The sequence below is a fragment of the Dromiciops gliroides genome, chromosome 6 (genome assembly GCF_019393635.1).
Source record: "Dromiciops gliroides isolate mDroGli1 chromosome 6, mDroGli1.pri, whole genome shotgun sequence".
Lineage (NCBI taxonomy): Eukaryota > Metazoa > Chordata > Mammalia > Microbiotheria > Microbiotheriidae > Dromiciops > Dromiciops gliroides.
The window spans coordinates 11368152-11385431 of NC_057866.1; the positions used below are offsets into that span (position 1 = coordinate 11368152).

General features: G+C 45.4%; 1 protein-coding gene across 1 annotated transcript; it reads left to right on the top strand.

Moving 5' to 3' along the window:
• The first annotated feature begins 15593 nt into the window (after positions 1–15593).
• On the top strand, positions 15594–16973 carry LOC122731795 (probable E3 ubiquitin-protein ligase TRIML1). Its single transcript, XM_043972070.1, has one exon. It carries the CDS (start codon positions 15594–15596, stop codon positions 16971–16973), a length of 1380 nt encoding a protein of 459 aa, XP_043828005.1.
• The last annotated feature ends 307 nt before the right edge of the window (positions 16974–17280 follow it).

Sequence of the window (17280 nt, forward strand, 5' to 3'; positions counted from 1 at the left end):
GCCATGGTCCTGCCTAGCGGGGGCCGGAGAGCACGGGTCAGAGCGGCCGGGCCGCCGCCGCCGCCGCCGCCGCCGCCGCCGCCCGGCCCGACCCCCGCCCCTCCGGCCCGGCCTGCATCGCCTCGCCTCGGCCCGCCCCTTCCGCTCCCGGCCGGCCCGGGCCCACCGCGCGCCGCCCGCGTGCCACGGACCTGCAGCCGCCCAGCCCGGGTCCTCCCCGCCACCATAGAGTCTCCGGACCCCGGCGGGGGGAACGTCCTCAATCCGGGCCCCTCACCCACCGCCGCTCTCCAGTCTATGGTCGCTCATTGTCCGAACCGGGCCCGGAGCCCGCCCCAAGGCCCGCCTCCGCAGCCGCCCGCCGCCAATCGCCGGCCGCCCTGGGCCTCCCGCTCCCCGCCCCCTCGACGCCCGGCCCGGAATCGCGGGCGGGGAGCTCTCGGGCGCCCCCAGGCGGCGCAGTGGCCTCAGGGCAGCCCTATGAATGAAAGGCGGCCCTGCTGGAACAAAAATTCAAACCGGCCCAAGCGGAGTTGGGGCCTGCCCTCTTCTGCCTGCCTGGTGGGAGGGAGGGACGGAGGGAGGGAGGGAGGGAGGGACGGAGGGAGGGAGGGAGGGAGGGACGGAGGGAGGGAGGGAGGGAGGGACGGAGGGAGGGAGGGAGGGAGGGACGGAGACCTGGCTTCCGCCTTCGCACCCGCCGCGCGGATTGCAACAGCCAAGGAGCAGTGGTCAAACACCTACTGTGTGCCCAGCCAAGGAACACTGGTTAAGTGCCTACTGTGTGCCCAGCCAAGGAGCACTGGTTAAGTGCCTACTGTGTATCCAGCCAAGGAGCATTGGTTAAGTGCCTACTGTGTATCCAGCCAAGGAGCATTGGTTAAGTGCCTACTGTGTGCCCAGCCAAGGAGCACTGGTTAAGTGCCTACTGTGTATCCAGCCAAGGAGCACTGGTTAAGTGCCTACTGTGTGTCCAGCCAAGGAGCATTAGTTAAGTGCCTACTGTGTATCCAGCCAAGGAGCATTGGTTAAGTGCCTACTGTGTGCCCAGCCAAGGAGCACTGGTTAAGTGCCTACTGTGTATCCAGCCAAGGAGCACTGGTTAAGTGCCTACTGTGTATCCAGCCAAGGAGCACTGGTTAAGTGCCTACTGTGTGCCTAGCCAAGGAGCAATGGTTAAGTGACTACTGTGTGTCCAGCCAAGGAGCATTGGTTAAGTGCCTACTGTGTGTCCAGCCAAGGAGCATTAGTTAAGTGCCTACTGTGTATCCAGCCAAGGAGCATTGGTTAAGTGCCTACTGTGTGCCTAGCCAAGGAGCAATGGTTAAGTGCCTATTGTGTGTCCAGCTGTAAGGTCTTAAATTCTAGCTGTGATGTCTAAAATCTAATGAGTGGTTGCCTTAAATTAGAAGCATATAGCACCAATCTTTGGGCATTAAGTATTTATTAAAGTATATTAGGGGTTAGTAAAGAGAAACACGTGGATAAAATATGAGACCTGTCTACTCTCCCTATTCTCCCTGTCCCTGCCAACTAGCTGAAGTCTGGAAACGAAAAGACCCTTGGTTCTCCCTGGCTTCTCCCAGAAGACCCCTGTCAAACAGGAAATAGGGCCATACACACACACACACACACACACACACACACACACACACACACACACACACACACACACACACACACACACACACAGAGCTCCAAGCTAATTGGCTGGTAGAAACTGATTGACACAACTAACAGGAGGTAACTTCCCTACACCAATCCGACCTTCCAGACATTAAGTCACATGTGTTCTCTTTTCATGGCAGAGCTTCCCTACAGTATCTTTCTCATTGCCCTCTATTTTTTTATTCATTTGGATTTGCTTTATTGTGTCTTGGTTTCTCCTAAAGTCACTGGCTTCCATTTGTTCAATCCTCATTCTTAGGCAATTATTTTCATCAGAGAGCTTTTGTACCTCCTTTTTCATTTGGCCAATTTGACTTTTTAAGCTGTTGGCTTTTTTCTCATGTCTTTCCTGCATCCCCCTCATTTCTCTTTCCATTTTTTCCTCTACCTCTCTAACTTTATCTTCAAAGTCCTTTTTGAGCCCCTCTATGGCCTGAGGCCAATTCATATTTTTCTTGGAAGCTTTAGATATAGGGGCCCTGACGTTGACATCTTCCTCTGAGGATGCCCCTCGGTCTTCCTTGTTACTGAAGAAATTTTCTATGGTCTTCACCTTTCTCTGTTGGCTCATCTAGCCTTTCTTTTACTAGACTTTTAGCTCCTTAAAGTGGGGCACTGTTTCCAGGCTGCAGTATCCCAAGCTTAAGAAGTCCCAGGTGCGGGCAGCTAGGTGGCGCAGTGGATAAAGCACCGGCCCTGGATTCAGGAGTACCTGAGTTCAAATCCAGCCTCAGACACTTGACACTTACTAGCTGTGTGACCCTGGGCAAGTCACTTAACCCCCATTGCCCCGCAAAAAAAAAAAAGAAGTCCCAGGTGGTATGGTTTAAGGAGAATCAGGTTCTTCACTCACCAGGCCTGTTCCCTGGTCCTTAGATGACCCCAGACCAACTTGCTAATCAACCAGCTTTGTGTGTTGTGGTTGTCAGCTCCTCCCCCAGCTGGGCCACTGCTACTCAAGCCTACCTCCTGGTTCTCAGCAGGGGTGTAAAATCCAAGTTCTGCCTCAGCACCAGCATAGACCCCTGTAGTCTCCCCCCTGCCCAGGGCTCAGCCCCCTCACCAGACTGTGAGCTTAGTTCCAGGCAACACTGGTGCTTCAGCTGATTCAGAGGCTCTTGGGGGTCTGCTTTTCTGGCGAGGCCTTCCTGGGACTGGATCTGTGTCAGGGTGACTGTGGGGTTGGGCTTGACTCTTGTATCAGCACAGCAGCTCCCTCCTTCTGACCTTCCAAGCCGTTCTTGGTTAGAAGATGATTTCAGCACATTCTTCTGTGAGTTTTGCTGCTCCAGGCATTTTCAAACTGTCAAGATAATGGAATGTGATAGATGAGATTTGGCAGATGCTCAGGAACCCACCTGAGTGGATTACTGGATCATTTGACTGGATTAGTAGTTGACTAGATTCTAAGTACATCTGGCTGGTACTTGACAGTACTTAAGAAAGCATGGTTCTCAGAATCTAAAAAAACTTTGAACCTCTCCATTCTGGGAGCAGACAGGAAGGAGGAAAGGGGAGCCTGCTTGAAGAGTGCTGTCTTTTTGGTTCCTGACTTGGTGGTGACGGCAGGGAAAGACAGAGAGGAGCTGAGGAAAGATAGGATTGTGAGGTTGTAAGAATTCTGTTCTCAATCTTTCTCTTTCGATATTTCAATAAACCCTTAAAAATCTAAACTTGTTTTATCAGTGATTTTAGTCAGTTTCCCCCAAAACTGGGGGAACAGATTAGAACCCACATTCAGAATTTTAAATTACACACTATGGCGTTATTTGGCTGTTTTTTGGAGCGATCGTGTCATGAGTTCGGGAGCTCACTGCCTTTCTTCCGCCATCTTGGCTCTGCCCCAGAACTGCAGTATCTTTCTCAACAGGTTGGTAATGCTCTAATTCTCACACAGCCAAGGAGCATTGGTTAAGTGCCTAATGTGTGCCCAACACTGGGCTAAGCGCTGGGGAGACAGAAAAAAATGAAGTAAGAAAGCCCTTGTTTTCAGGGTGATTACACTGGGGAGAGGGGGAACCACAGCAGAATAAGAGGGTTCTGATTGTCTGAAAGTTAATGCACCTGGTCTAAAGTAGAGGCCCCCTGCTGAGCCCAGCTGTGACAATTCCCTGGCTCTAAATTAAATTATATTGTATTGAATTGCCTATTCAGCAGGAACATAGCGACTCTTCTCCCCTAGCTTTGGGGACAGGGTGGGTTTCTTTCTTTTTTTTTTTCCTTTCTTCAGTGAGGCAATTGGGGTTAAGTGACTTGCCCAGGGCCACACAGCTGGTAAGTGTTAAGTGTCTGAGGTCGGATTTGAACTCAGGTCCTCCTGACTCCAGGGCCAGTGCTCTATCCACTGTGCCACCTAGCTGCCCCCGACAGGGTGAATTTCTGAGGGTGCCCTGAAGGTCCTGGGGGGTGTCAGCTTAAGAAGATGTGACTCCTGATTGGCTAAGAGTAGATCAAACCCCTGGGCATTCAGAGAAGGAACTAAAAACCAAACCAAGCCAAACCAAACTTGTACTGCTGTCTTTTTTGTTACATAGCCAAATTTCTCCCTGTATGGTGCCCTCGTCTCCCTCCCAGAGAGTTACGGAGAAGGAATGACATGCAAAAAGTTTGAAAGACACAATTTCTGGGTAATTAATTATTTTATTAATTATGGCTAGCAAATAATTAATAAAAGGATGGTCCTTTGGCCTTCTGTCATAGACCAAAGATGACCATGGCAGCCTATGGACGCTTTTATTCTGTTGGAAGAGTGGGTGTTCCCCACAGATGGCAATCAACTCTGATTGGTTAACAATTAATGAAAAGAGTAAATATTATAATGAGAAGTAGACCCACTCTAATGAGAGGCTGGGGGACATGACTTTGATTATGTCACTCTCACTTCCAGACCCCACCCCCTCCCAAGTCTGAGTACAACACAACTGGCAAAAGTTGGATGGGGTCTGAACACCCAACCTCATTATCAGCCCTATTCTTCAGAGGCTGGTTTGACCTTGTAGAGAATGAGGAAATAGGAAGGGGATTGGTTATTAATATGAGAGAAACGACCATTGCTCTCAGTTCATACCCTTCAGGAGAATTCTTTGGGCTAAGCAGGGCTAAGAAGGGGTTTTGAATGGTGGACTGGAGCCCCAGAGTGACAGACACATAGAGGAAACTGCTACTTCCATTTGTGTCTTGACTTCCAGGGGCTGCTGAGAATAGACTCCCCCCAAGCAGTCTGGCATAGACCAAAGTTTCACACTGTACTCCAAGATAAATTCTAAGTGAGTCCATGACTTAGACATAAGGGACGTCATCATGAATAAACTAAAGAGGCAAGCAGGAAATTGTCCTTCAGATCTACATATAGAAGAATTCACAACCAAATAAAATATAGAAAGGATCGCAGAAGATAAAATGGACAGTTTTGATTCTATAAAATTGCCATTTTTTGCATGAAACCAAGGCAACTAAAATTAGAAGGGAAACAGATAAATGGGAAGGGGGAGATTACAATAAAATTTCTCCGATAAAGGTCTCAATTCCAAGACATAAAAGGAACCGATCAAATTTATAAGAATAAGAGACATTTCTCCAACTGATAGTAACCAGGCAGTTTTCCAGGAAGACATCCAAGCTATTGATTGTTATATAAAAACATGCTGCAAATCACATTGGAGAAATGCAAATTAAAGCAACCAGAGGTACCACCTCATAATACCCAGGCACATGAATGCACTGTTCATGGAGCTGTGAATTGGCCCAAGCATTTTGGAATTATGTTCCCCAGATGACTAAATTGGGCATCCTTTGACACAGCAATACTGCTACTAGGTCTTATAGCCCAAAGAGATCAAAGAGAGAAAGGGAATTCTTTTTGGAATAGTAAAGAATTCCAAACAAGGGAGTGCTCATCGGTTGGGGACTAAGCAAGTTGTGGTATGTGGGTACAATGGCATGTGATTGTGTTATAAGGAAAAATGAGAGGGCTTCAGAGAAACAGGAGAGGGCTTGTATGAACTGAAACAAAGTGAAGGGAGCAGAAGCAAGAGACATTTTTGAAACCTTTCAGAACTCTGGTCAACCAAACTTCTGCATGAAAGGTGCTGCCCACCTCCTGACTAAGAAGTGATGGATTCAGAGTGCAGACTGATACATATTTTTGGACATTGACAATGGATGAATTAGTTTTGATTGACCACGCATTTTTGTTACAAGGATTTTGTTTTTGTTTTTCTAATGAGAAAGGGAAGAAGGTTTGAGGGAGATGAAACAGATTTTTTATAGTTTAAAATTCAATTGTTGTTGGTCCTTCGAGTCATCTGGGTCCAGTGGCAAGATACATATCCGGGATGTTTGAGATAATTAGGGTTAAGTGGCTAGACCAGGGTCACAGCTAGCAGCATCAAGTATCTGAGGCTAGATTTGAACTTGGGTCCTCTGGATTTGGGGGCCAGTGCTCTATTTATTCACTACGCCACCTAGCTGTCCTCACCCCATTCTTTTCTTGCTACAAATTGCCATTAAATCCTCTCCTTGCCCCTGTTACGCTTCAGAAGAGGAGTCAAGGGGAAGTATTGGAGAGAAGAGAGAGAAAGAAAGAATGTCCTGGTTCCCTTCTGCCTTTTCTCTTGCAGGAGCCAATCAGCCTTGTTGCTCCCAGCTCACAGGTACCTCTGCCCCTCTGCCTGGAGGGCAAGCAAAGGGCAGAAGCCACCCTCCTCAGGCTTGTCCTCATCTTCTTTTTATTTCCTTGGCTCCCCCACCATGCTCCCTCCCTTATCCTCCTTTCTTTTCACGATGCTGCCCCATGCCCCCTCTTTGCAGTTTTCTTTCTTTTTTTTTTTTTTGTAAGGCAATGGGGGTTAAGTGACTTGCCCAGGGTCACAATGCAGTTTTCTTTCTTGTGTTGTTTTTCCCCACTAGATTTTAAGCTCCTTGAGGGCAGGGACTGCCTTTCCTCAGCATAGTGCCTGGAACATAGTAGGCACTTCATAAATTTTTGTTGACTATTGACTAAAAAACGCCTGAGCTCGTTCTCACTTCTCACTGTTGTAAACCACAGGGGTGGGAAGGTGGTTCTCAGTCAGTCAGTCATCGAGAGGCTGCCCCAGCAATGTAGTAGCAGAGGGAGGACCCTCTCACCCTTCTCTGAAGGAGCCCTTTAGCTGCCTCCAAATAGTGACCTGTACTCTGTAATCTCATTAGGTTGATGGAGTAACCCCTCAGACTAATTGGTGACTCCTCTGATAATCCCCTTGATGGTCTCCCAAAAATCAAATGGGAGACTTTTAGGCACATTGGTCTCTATCCCCAATCCAGGATAGCTCTCAGGAAATTGGGGGGGTGGTGTCCAGAAATTGTCCATTAGGCACAGGGATTGACTGACTCCCCCTACCCTCATCCCACTCTGTGCCATGGGTCCCACAATGTCTAAGATGCCCAATTTTTAGACATTCCCCAAATTAAGTGTAGTAAAAAGTGGTCATTTCTCATAATTGGGGGATGCCTAGAGCTTACACCCCTCTGCCCCAGTGTACAGATGGACAAATTCAAATAGTCAAAGTTCTCATAGCTTACACCTGTGTTGGTGCTTATAAGGACCTATCCCAACCTGAAAACAACTCAGAAAGGAACTTTGTTATTTAGAATTTTATTTCGTCAAATTACGTGTCAAAATAAATTTTGACACCAATTTAAAAAAAATTTTGTGTTCCAAATTCTCTTCCTCCTTCCTTCCCCCCTGCAAGAACTCAAGCAATTCAATATAAGTTATACATGATTAGTCATGCAAAACATTTCCACATTAGCCAGGTTGTGAAAGAAAACAGACAAAAACAAAACTTCAGATAAAGGAACTAACAAAAAAATCTGCTTCAATCTGTATTCAGATACCATCAGTTCTTTCTCTGTATATGGATTGCTTTTTTCATAAGTCCTTCATAGTTGCCTTAGGTCATTGCACTGCTGAAAATAACCAGGTCCTTCACAGCAGATCATCTTACAATATTGCTGTTATTTTATATACAGTACATTTCACTCTGCATCAGCTCATGTAGGTCTTTCCAGGTTTTTCTGATAGCATCCTGCTCATCATTTTAAAAAAGGTTAAACTTTGAAAAGACACCTAAGGATAACAAAAATAGATAAAAGAAAAGGGGGCAGATAGGGGAAAGCTCCCCTCCTTCCCCGATTCCCCATCTAGCCAGATGAATTTCCAAGGCATATGAAGCTCTTCCAACAGGGATTTGGGACTTTGGGTCAAGTGGGAGTCAACCTCTCTCCTTCAAGGGAGAAACCAAATTACCATGGATGGAAAATTTCTCCAATGGATACAGGCATTAATAGGGCAAACCAAATAGATCATGCCTGAAAAGTTGGAGTTGATGAGAAATCAACACTATACCCTCTGGTAAACATTTTTAAATGAATTGAGCAAGCTTCCCCTCTGAAAGAAGGGGTTCTTAGGACATCTGGACACACTCTTCCTTTGGAACTTGGGTTCACAAGGGTCCCAGACGAGCCATCCAGACCAATTTGGCAGGAGGGTGAATTGTCCAGTAAACACACAAGAACAGTCCATCACAATGAGGCAAAAGATTGTTTAGTGCTGTCTCCTCAGGCCACAAGGCCTATGGGGAAGTAAGGACCACCCTCCCCCCTTCCTCTGCTGAGGACAGCAGTTAGTAACTGGAAAACCTCACTTATTCTTCAGCCAATCAGTATAGAATGGGGACAGGACTGCAGACCACAGAATAGGGAAGTTAGCCAGAACAGCCACTGGCCCAGGACTGACCTGGGGTAGACCCTTAGCTTAAACTGCAGTTGATTAATGAGATATTGCATATTAACTCACACACCCCTAGGAGGAGATTTTATATTATAATGAGACATGTGACATATGAAGTAGGAGTATTGTATGTAGAGGGTGGATTCATGAGGTAGGATGGACACAAAGATTGTGACTCTCTAGTATGCCATCAATGAGGAACGAGGGGAGGGACTTTGCCATAGGGATTAGGGGTTAAAAGCTTGCTGCAACAAACGTCTGGCTCTGCACTTCTCTGAGGTGCCCGCCCCCTCTGCAGACCACTAGATAAAGCTTGTTTTCTTCACTACTTCTGGGTGTGGTCCCAGGGATCATTGTGGGCATTTTTCTCACAAAAAGATGGTAGATTTAGGGCTGCAGGGGACCTCAGATGTCATTGAGTATGATGCCTTTGCAGATGAGTAAATTGAGGCATAGGAGGTGCCCTTATAGCTAATCATTGTCTAAGGCAGGATTTGAATCCACTTCCTCTGAAACTAAAGACAGCATCCTTTCCACCGTCCATTGTCCCAAACTGTGCCCGTTGGGGTTGATTGGAAATCCACCAATCCCCTCCATCCCAGAAAGACCTGGTGTGGGCACAGATTAGAAGGTCTTCTTCAGATGCCTTCCAACAATGCCTCTTGCCTTTGGCTTGTTAGGCTGACTGGAAAGCTCTTGCCCAGATCATCCCCTTACCTTCAGATGAAGAAACTGAGGCTCAGAAAAAGAAGAGGTCTATCCCAAATCATGGAGGCAGTAAACCCAGAATTGGGATTTGATTCTAGGTCTTCTAGCCCTGACGCTATCCATTATACTGCACTGCCTCCTTGGGTTGTAGCCTCCAGAAACTCTTTGGGGGGGGGCAAGGACAGTCTCATTATTTTTTGTTCTTTTGCATCACCGGAGCTTCACATAAGGTGTGGCACATAGTAAGCTCTTGTTGAATTCTGACCCTGAAACCATTCCCATTTACTCCAAACACCCTGGTGAATCAGGTAAGTAACTGGTGTTTTGGCTTTGTGCCCCAACCCACTCAACAGGGATTGGGGTTCTGACACATGATGGATTCCAGACAAAACTTATATGTAGCTGACAAGTGGGGAGACTGATCAGAAGTAAAAATAATGTTAATTGGCAATAAAACTTAAAGGAGACAGTGAGAATTTGACAAGCAATAAACTTTTAAACTAACTATACTAGGGCAGGGCTGGGTACCTTCCAGACCCCATCCTCAGAATTTAATCTGACTCAAATCCATAATCATCTCATACACACTTAATAAGTGTTGATAGATTAATGCAGCAAGAAGAGAAGTCTCCTGCCCTAGTCCATGGCATCTTCCTCAGAGAGCAAAGCCAGTGATCCATCTTCTCAGGTGAAAGGGAATAATCCTTTAACAGCCTCAAAGTCCTCCTTTGGGGGTGGGAGGTGGGACACCTAGTGGATGGTTTGAGAGCTTCATGTTTCCATATTTGCTCTGGGGATCCTGGGAGTTCTTGCAGTCTTGTGCTTTTTTTTTTTTTTGAGGGGGGGGAATGAAATAAAGGTTGTTCCATACCCCAAATCTATAGTGTGCATGAAGATCCTGAGTGAGAACTGGGGACCATGTTACCCACATTTAAAGAAAAACTAGATGTGAACTCTACCTGAGCTTTATGTAAGAGATTTCCCCAAAGGAAAACTGGGTTTGGGGCCAGAGTCAAGGGGAGAAGCTGATACTAGGGGGTGATTTCCCCATCTGACCTAGTCCTTGTGAGCTAAGCATCCTGGGCCACAGGTCACACCTTCCACACTGATCCCTGTGACACTCAGTATTGCATGATAAGGACACTTGACCAAGCTGGACTGCAGGGCTGCCCACTGTTCCCTCTAAATTAAAATAATCTGTAATCCCCATACTTGTGGCTCCCTGCACTCCTTCCAGAGGCCTTGCACATTCATGAACTACCAGGACTCGGGGTCTGACAAAGGACATAGTAGGTACCTTTCCTCTCTGTGTACGTGTGTGTAGACAACCCACATATGTGTGTATACATCTACATGCATGTACACATGCTTTTGTATACACTGCGTACATACAAGTGCCACTTAGTGCAGTGTCTGCCACACAGCTTATTGACTTGACACGTGCCTTTGGTTTTTTTTTGGTAAAGCCACATTCCAGGAAGGGGCACAGCTGGGGCAAATGCTCAGAGTCTAGAGATGGAGCATGTTTGATGAACAGCCATGGTCACTAGATTACGGAGTCGTTGGGTGGATAAGGAGACTAAAAAGGTAGGAGAGGGCAGGTTATGAAGGGCTTTGAAAGCCAAAGAGGATTTTATTTTTGATCCAGGAAGTAAAAAGGAAGCCCTGCAATTTACAGGTTGGGGTTGGGGTGGGAGTGTGATATGGTCAGAACTTCATTGTAAGATCAGTTTGACATCTGAATGGATGGAGTGGAATGAGACGAAAATTGAGGCAGGGAGATCAAGCAGTCGGCTATTGTGAGAGCCTAGGTATGAAGGGTTGAGGACCGGGACCTGGGTAGGAGCAGTAAGAAAGGACATAAGTGGGGGTTCACAAAAGATGTTAATAAGATAGAAATGGGGGGCAGCCAGGTGGTGCAGTGGAAAAAGCACTAGCCTTGGATTCAGGAGGACTTGAGTTCAAATCCAGCCTCAGACAAACCAGAGTGGGCTGGTCAGGAAGAAGTAATATCTTATGGCTGTTTGCTTGATTGTCTGTCTGCTTGTTGTCTCATGCCTTTATGTCTGTCAATTGTTGTAATTATGTTGTACAATCTGTGGGGAATTTTTGGTTGTACCCCCATAGCCTTTCAGAGCAATGGCCAGGTTCTGGAGGTGGGGGAAGGGAAGTCTCTGACTTCTGGATATCTGTACAGGTGCGTGTCTACTTAAGAGTTTGAATTTGGAATTGGGATGTAACTTCTTTGCTAGGCATTCATAGCCTTAGATGAACATTGTAAAAGCTGGTTTGAAAATGCTGCTACTGGGGCAGCTAGGTGGTGCAGTGGATAGAGCACTGGCCTTGGATTCAGGAGTACCTGAGTTCAAATCCAGCCTCAGACACTTAACACTTACTAGCTGTGTGACCCTGGGCAAGTCACTTAACTCCAATTGCCTCACTAAAAAAAATTAAAAAAAAAAGAGAAAATGCTGCTACTTTGAAATCTTTTGTAGTGGAATGGTTAAAAATCAGGAACTATTTGTCATGTAAGAGTTTTAAAGAAAAATGATCTTTAGTCAAGCATAACTTGTGGTTGTGCTGCTGCTTTCTCCCCTTCCCCACCATCTGCCCATCTCAGCTGCTGGCTGGCTGCTCAGCACCGGAGTATACTGGTGGATGAGAGAGAGAAAAAAAGCTGGGGTGGTGGTGGAGTATATTTAAGGTGCACTGCCACTTTAAGTGTTCACCTGCCATTTCAAGGTTTGTGAATTCTGGAAGAAACCAAAGAGTACTGTTAAAGTTTTAAAGTTACTTTTAAATTGGTATATATGTGTTAAAAACAAAGCAATTGATGGTTTTAACAAAAACAGGTACATTAGTTGTTTCCTCTAAGACAGAGGAAAGCACTGGAAGCTGGTAAATCATTACACAGAAAAAATCCTTCTAGACTTCTTTTAATTTGCCAGAAAAGAGCTACAAGGAATTATTAATAATTAATGGTTACAAGGAATGGTTTTACTGAAGATTTATAAGGTTGCTTATTGTATAGAAGTCATTTCTAATGATTGATCTTTACACCAGGATAAAGTTTAAACCTGAGAAGAAGGAAGGAAAAACCAGGCAACTTGTGTGTGTGTGTGTGTGTGTGTGTGTGTGTGTGTCCTGGTAAATCTTTTTTGCTCGTTATAATTCCATGAGAGTAGAGGTTTGCTATTTAAGATAAAATATTTTGGGACTGTAATTAATATTGTTTTGAATTTTCTTTTCTTTTTTTTAAGTGAGGCAATCGGGGTTAAGTGACTTGCCCAGGGTCACACAGCTAGTAAGTGTTAAGTGTCGGAGGTCAGATTTGAACTCAGGTACTCCTGAATCCAGGGCCAGTGCTCTATCCACTTTGCCACCTACCTGCCCCAGTTTTGAGTTTTCAATTCAGATACAATTGTTTGAATGGTTAAGCAGGTAATGCAAGTACTAGAGAGAATGCCACAAATCAATGCCATAAGAGGGAATGTGCTGCTTACAGGTGGAGGTATCTGGGAAAAAGCCAAGAGGACAATTTCAGACTCAATAGGAGGTAGGCTCCTTCTGGCTCATTGAGTTCCTACTGAATAGTGTGATAAAATAATGGGATTTAGCAGATACTCAAAGGCCCACCTGGAGATTAATTTAAACTGATTGAATTAAGTGAGAGGGATGGACTGCTGATTAGCCCACTTCAAGTTAACTAGATTGTAATCACACCTAGTTAGCCCTTAAGAAGGTATTGTCCTCAGAATCTAGACTGTGAACTCAACTTGAGAACACCTTCAAAACCAATGGATTTGGATGACACCAACCAATCAGCTTGAAGCAGTGTGTAAGGACCGCCTCTGTTCCAGATCTATAAAAAGCTTCCACTGAGTTTGCTGGAGAGTTCGTGATTGAAGCAGGTTTGTGGCGGAGGACTTGAAGAAGAACCAGACCAGACCAGACCAGACCAGACCAGACCAGACCAGACCAGACCAGACCAGACCAGACCAGACCAGACCAGACCAGGCTGGAACTCTGGGCTAGGTAGGCTTTTTCTTAACTTTCTTTCTTTTTTCTTTTTTTTTGGTGAGGCAATTGGGGTTGTGAGATTTAAAATTGGATATTAGATCATAAATCTCCCCTCTTTAACCTTTCCCTTAATTTATCTCCCAGACTAGTAAATGGAAGAAGCTTCTGGTTTTCTAGTTAGAGCTTTTATTGTATGGTAGTTACAAGGTGATGTTGATTAGAGGGATAGGAAAGTAGAAATACAAAACAAATAGTCTTAAGTCTAAGCTTAGTCTATATTCCGTATAAAACTCACCAAAACCCAAGGCCACCTTTGGGGAGAGAGACACAGACACAGACACAGACACACACAGACACACAGACACACACAGACACACAGACAGACAGACACAGACAGACAGACAGACAGACAGACAGACAGACCTACCAACCAACCAACCAACCAACCAACCAACCAACCAACCAACCAACCAACCAAGAGACCGACTGACCGTGTCAAGTACGTGTTGCTGCTAACCTTGAGCTGAGTCGAATTCCAGTCAGCGTCTGGAGTGCAGCGCAGTCAGGAGACCAGCAGAGCAGGAAAATGCCCTTGGTCTCCTCCCGGAAAGGATGGTCCTTAAAGAAAAACTGGCATCTCCATTATCGCTAACCGACTGTTAAAACTTTTTACCACAGGGTTAAGTGACTTGCCCAGGGTCACACAGCTAGTAAGTATCAAGTGTCTGAGGCCAGATTTGAACTCAGGTCCTCCTGACTCCAGGGCTGGTGCTCTATCCACTGCGCCACCTAGCCATCCCTTTCTTAACTTTCTGAACTCCATGTGAATACCTGTATGCTTTAATAAATGTTTAATGCCCAGAGACTGGTGCTGAAGCTTCTAATTTAAGGTGATTACACAATATAGATTTTAAACATCACAATAGGAAATGTTTCCCCATCTGGCTATGCCTGAATTTGGCTATTACTGTATGACTGGTGGTCACTTGTAACTTTTGCCTGAAATCAAACAGAGCTAAGGATGTTTTATCCTGGCCCTATAGTCATGTCCCTGCTTTTTCTTTTATAGCAGATTTCCGTAATCAGTAGAAGAAATGAGCACAATGCAAGTATGTAAGACCTTATTGCTTTCAGTTTAAATGTGTGCTCACTTGACATGCCAAACAACAAGGTATATCAATATTCAGGCTTGTCATCTGCCTGCTGATGCTTACATGGTATAATGATAAGGTTAAATTAACTGGGTATCTTGTTGGTTTAGAAGAAAGTGAAATTCCTCCCCATTCAGATGAGAGGGAGGATGGTAACTAGGAAATGTAGTTATGCATTTCAGGTTTTACCATAAATCTGCCCAGTCAGATCTCTGTTATGTACAGCCAAGGGCACCAAGCTACCAACTCCATAGTACAAGGGAATCACAGGGCAGACCTTGCTGCTGGATTAGTTGCCAGGTCCATTCACCGATCCACCCTAGCTCTGGTCCCCTTGCACCCTACTGTGTCCCAAAGGTATTTCCCCTTCCTATAACAAGGAGGAGATTATAAATCTTTAGTGTTAACTACTACTTACTTAAGCCCATATGTTATCTTGGGCTATTTGGATCTCAGAGTAAGAATGCTATTGTCTCTTCTCATATTAAAGTCAGAAGAGGAATCTGGGATAATTTTCTTTGGTGGGTCTGAAAAACTGCTGCCCTTACTATTCCTTTTGTTGGGTAACTTGAACATGAAGCTATGCTTACAAATTTAACATTGGTAATTGTGAGAAAATGGGTAGTTGTCTCCTCTCAATGTGGATATAACAGTCAGTCATACTCCTCCTGACCTGTTTGTAGGACAAAGGTCTCAGATCCCCTCCTTCCCCTCAGGTTAACAAAATCACATGGTTCAAGGAGCCCTGGTTTGCTCTGGAGTTGTGTCCATATAAGGAAGTATAAGGTCCACTCCTGAGTTATGTCCCTACAAGGAAGAGGGGTGGGAATACTGTGTTAGCTAGTTTTTGCATGTAGATTTAACCCTTGAGTAATGGGACCAGTGATGAAAAAGGGGAGGGTCCAGTCACGTTAGGGACTAGGGTATAAAACAGGGCCTGCGAGCCCCCTTTCGGGGCATCCACTAGCTGTACAGTAAGGTGCCTCCTCATGAGAAGAAAATAAAGAGCCTTTGTCACATCCCTGTTGAGTTCCCGAGAATTTTTGAGAAGAGGATGGTTTTTTCCCTCACAGTAATAGAATAAGTTTCTACTTTTACTGTATTAGGGTTACAAGAATTGGAAGAGAGAAGGTATTCCGAGTTTCTGAATTCCATGTGCTGCTGCAAACCTGGAGTCGTGAAAGGCTTTTGAGATCTTCAGAGGAAGGCACCTTAGAGTCCTTGGCTCGAAATCCAGGGGATCCAGGATAAAGAAAAACCTCAAGAAAAGAAACATGGATGATGTCACACTGGTACAAAGTTTCCAGAATGAGACCACCTGCAGCATCTGTCTGACCTTCTTCTCAAAGCCTGTCACCCTCAACTGTGGACACAGCTTTTGCCAGTTTTGTCTGACCAGAAGCAAGAAAGATTGGGACACAAATTTCATTTGCCCTGAATGCAGGACAGTCTCCCAGAACATCCCTGTCTTCAATGTGTGCCTGTCAAAGCTGTCTGCTATCTGCAAGAAGCTCAACCCTCAGAACTCGCAGAACCCTGTGGGACAAAGCTCCTGTCAGAAGCACCAGCAAGTCCCTAAGCTCTTCTGTAAGGAGGACCAGACCTCCCTTTGTATAGCCTGTACTAACGGTCAGGAGCATGCAGCCCACACCTTTTCTCCCATTGAAGAGGCGGCTCAGGATCGCAGGAAGAAACTCCAGAACACTATGCCTCTTTTGAGAAAGAAGATCAAGGAATTTAAGGCACTTAAAACTTCAAAAAAGGAAAGACGAGTTAAGTGGAAAAAGTTGATCAGAGCGGAATATGAAAAAATGCACCAATTACTGTTTGAGGAAGAGAATTACTATATGAAAAAAATAATAGGTGATGAAAAGATTGAATCCCAGCTAAGGGACAACTACTATAATCAGCATGTGAAAAACATGGAAGATACTATTGGAGAGATAGACGCAACAAGAGGCATACCTGATTTGGACCTCCTTGAGGAAAGCAAAGAGCTGTTACAAATGAGTGAGTCTCTGCTTTGTGAAAAGCCCAAGTCTTTCACCTCGGAGTTAAGAAAATATCCTATCACTGGGATGAAAGAGTTGCTAAAGCACTATGCAGTGAATGTCACTATGGAACCTACAACAGCCAGTGACTATGTCATTGTATCTGAGGATTTGAAAAGTGTAAGACATAGAGACGACTGTCCAGATCAGTCTAACAGGTCTGAAAAGTTTCCTTATTTTGTCTTTGGTCAGCAGGCATTTTCTTATGGCAAATGCTACTGGGAAGTGGATGTGAGTGAGCAACCTCAGTGGGCACTGGGGATAGCTACCAGGTCCCTCAGGAAGACTAAGAGAACCCAAAACTTTGTTGTGCGTCCATACATACTTTGTTGTGAGAAGAAGGGAAATGATTTCTACCTGATCAACCGACCAGGATTAGTTCAACAGCAAATGAAAGACCCTGTGTCTGTAATTGGCATCTATCTGGATTTTTCTAGTAGAGCCCTTCTGTTCTATAATGCTATTGAAGCCTCCCTCATCTATGGAATATACACTGTGCCAGTCACAGAGCCCATCAGGCCTCTCTTCTCACCTTGTCCTCCTATGCCAGGAACAAGGATTGGTTCCATGACCATCTGTACAACAGTGGAGGAGACAGAATAGTTGTCTCTAAGTATTCTTTTGTGAAGGAACTCCGGACAAATCCAGGCTCACTGTTTATGTCACTGTAAACTGTAAAAATAATTGGGTTGGGGCAGCTAGGTGGTGCAGTGGATAGAGCACCGGCCCTGGATTCAGGAGGACCTGAGTTCAAATCCGGCCTCAGACACTTGACACTTACTAGCTGTGTGACCCTGGGCAAGTCACTTAACCCCAATTGCCTCACAAAAAAAAAAAAATGGGTGGCTGGCAGAGACAGACATGTTCAACCTTTGCTGAAGTTCAGCCCTTAGTAGGAGCCAGATTGCTG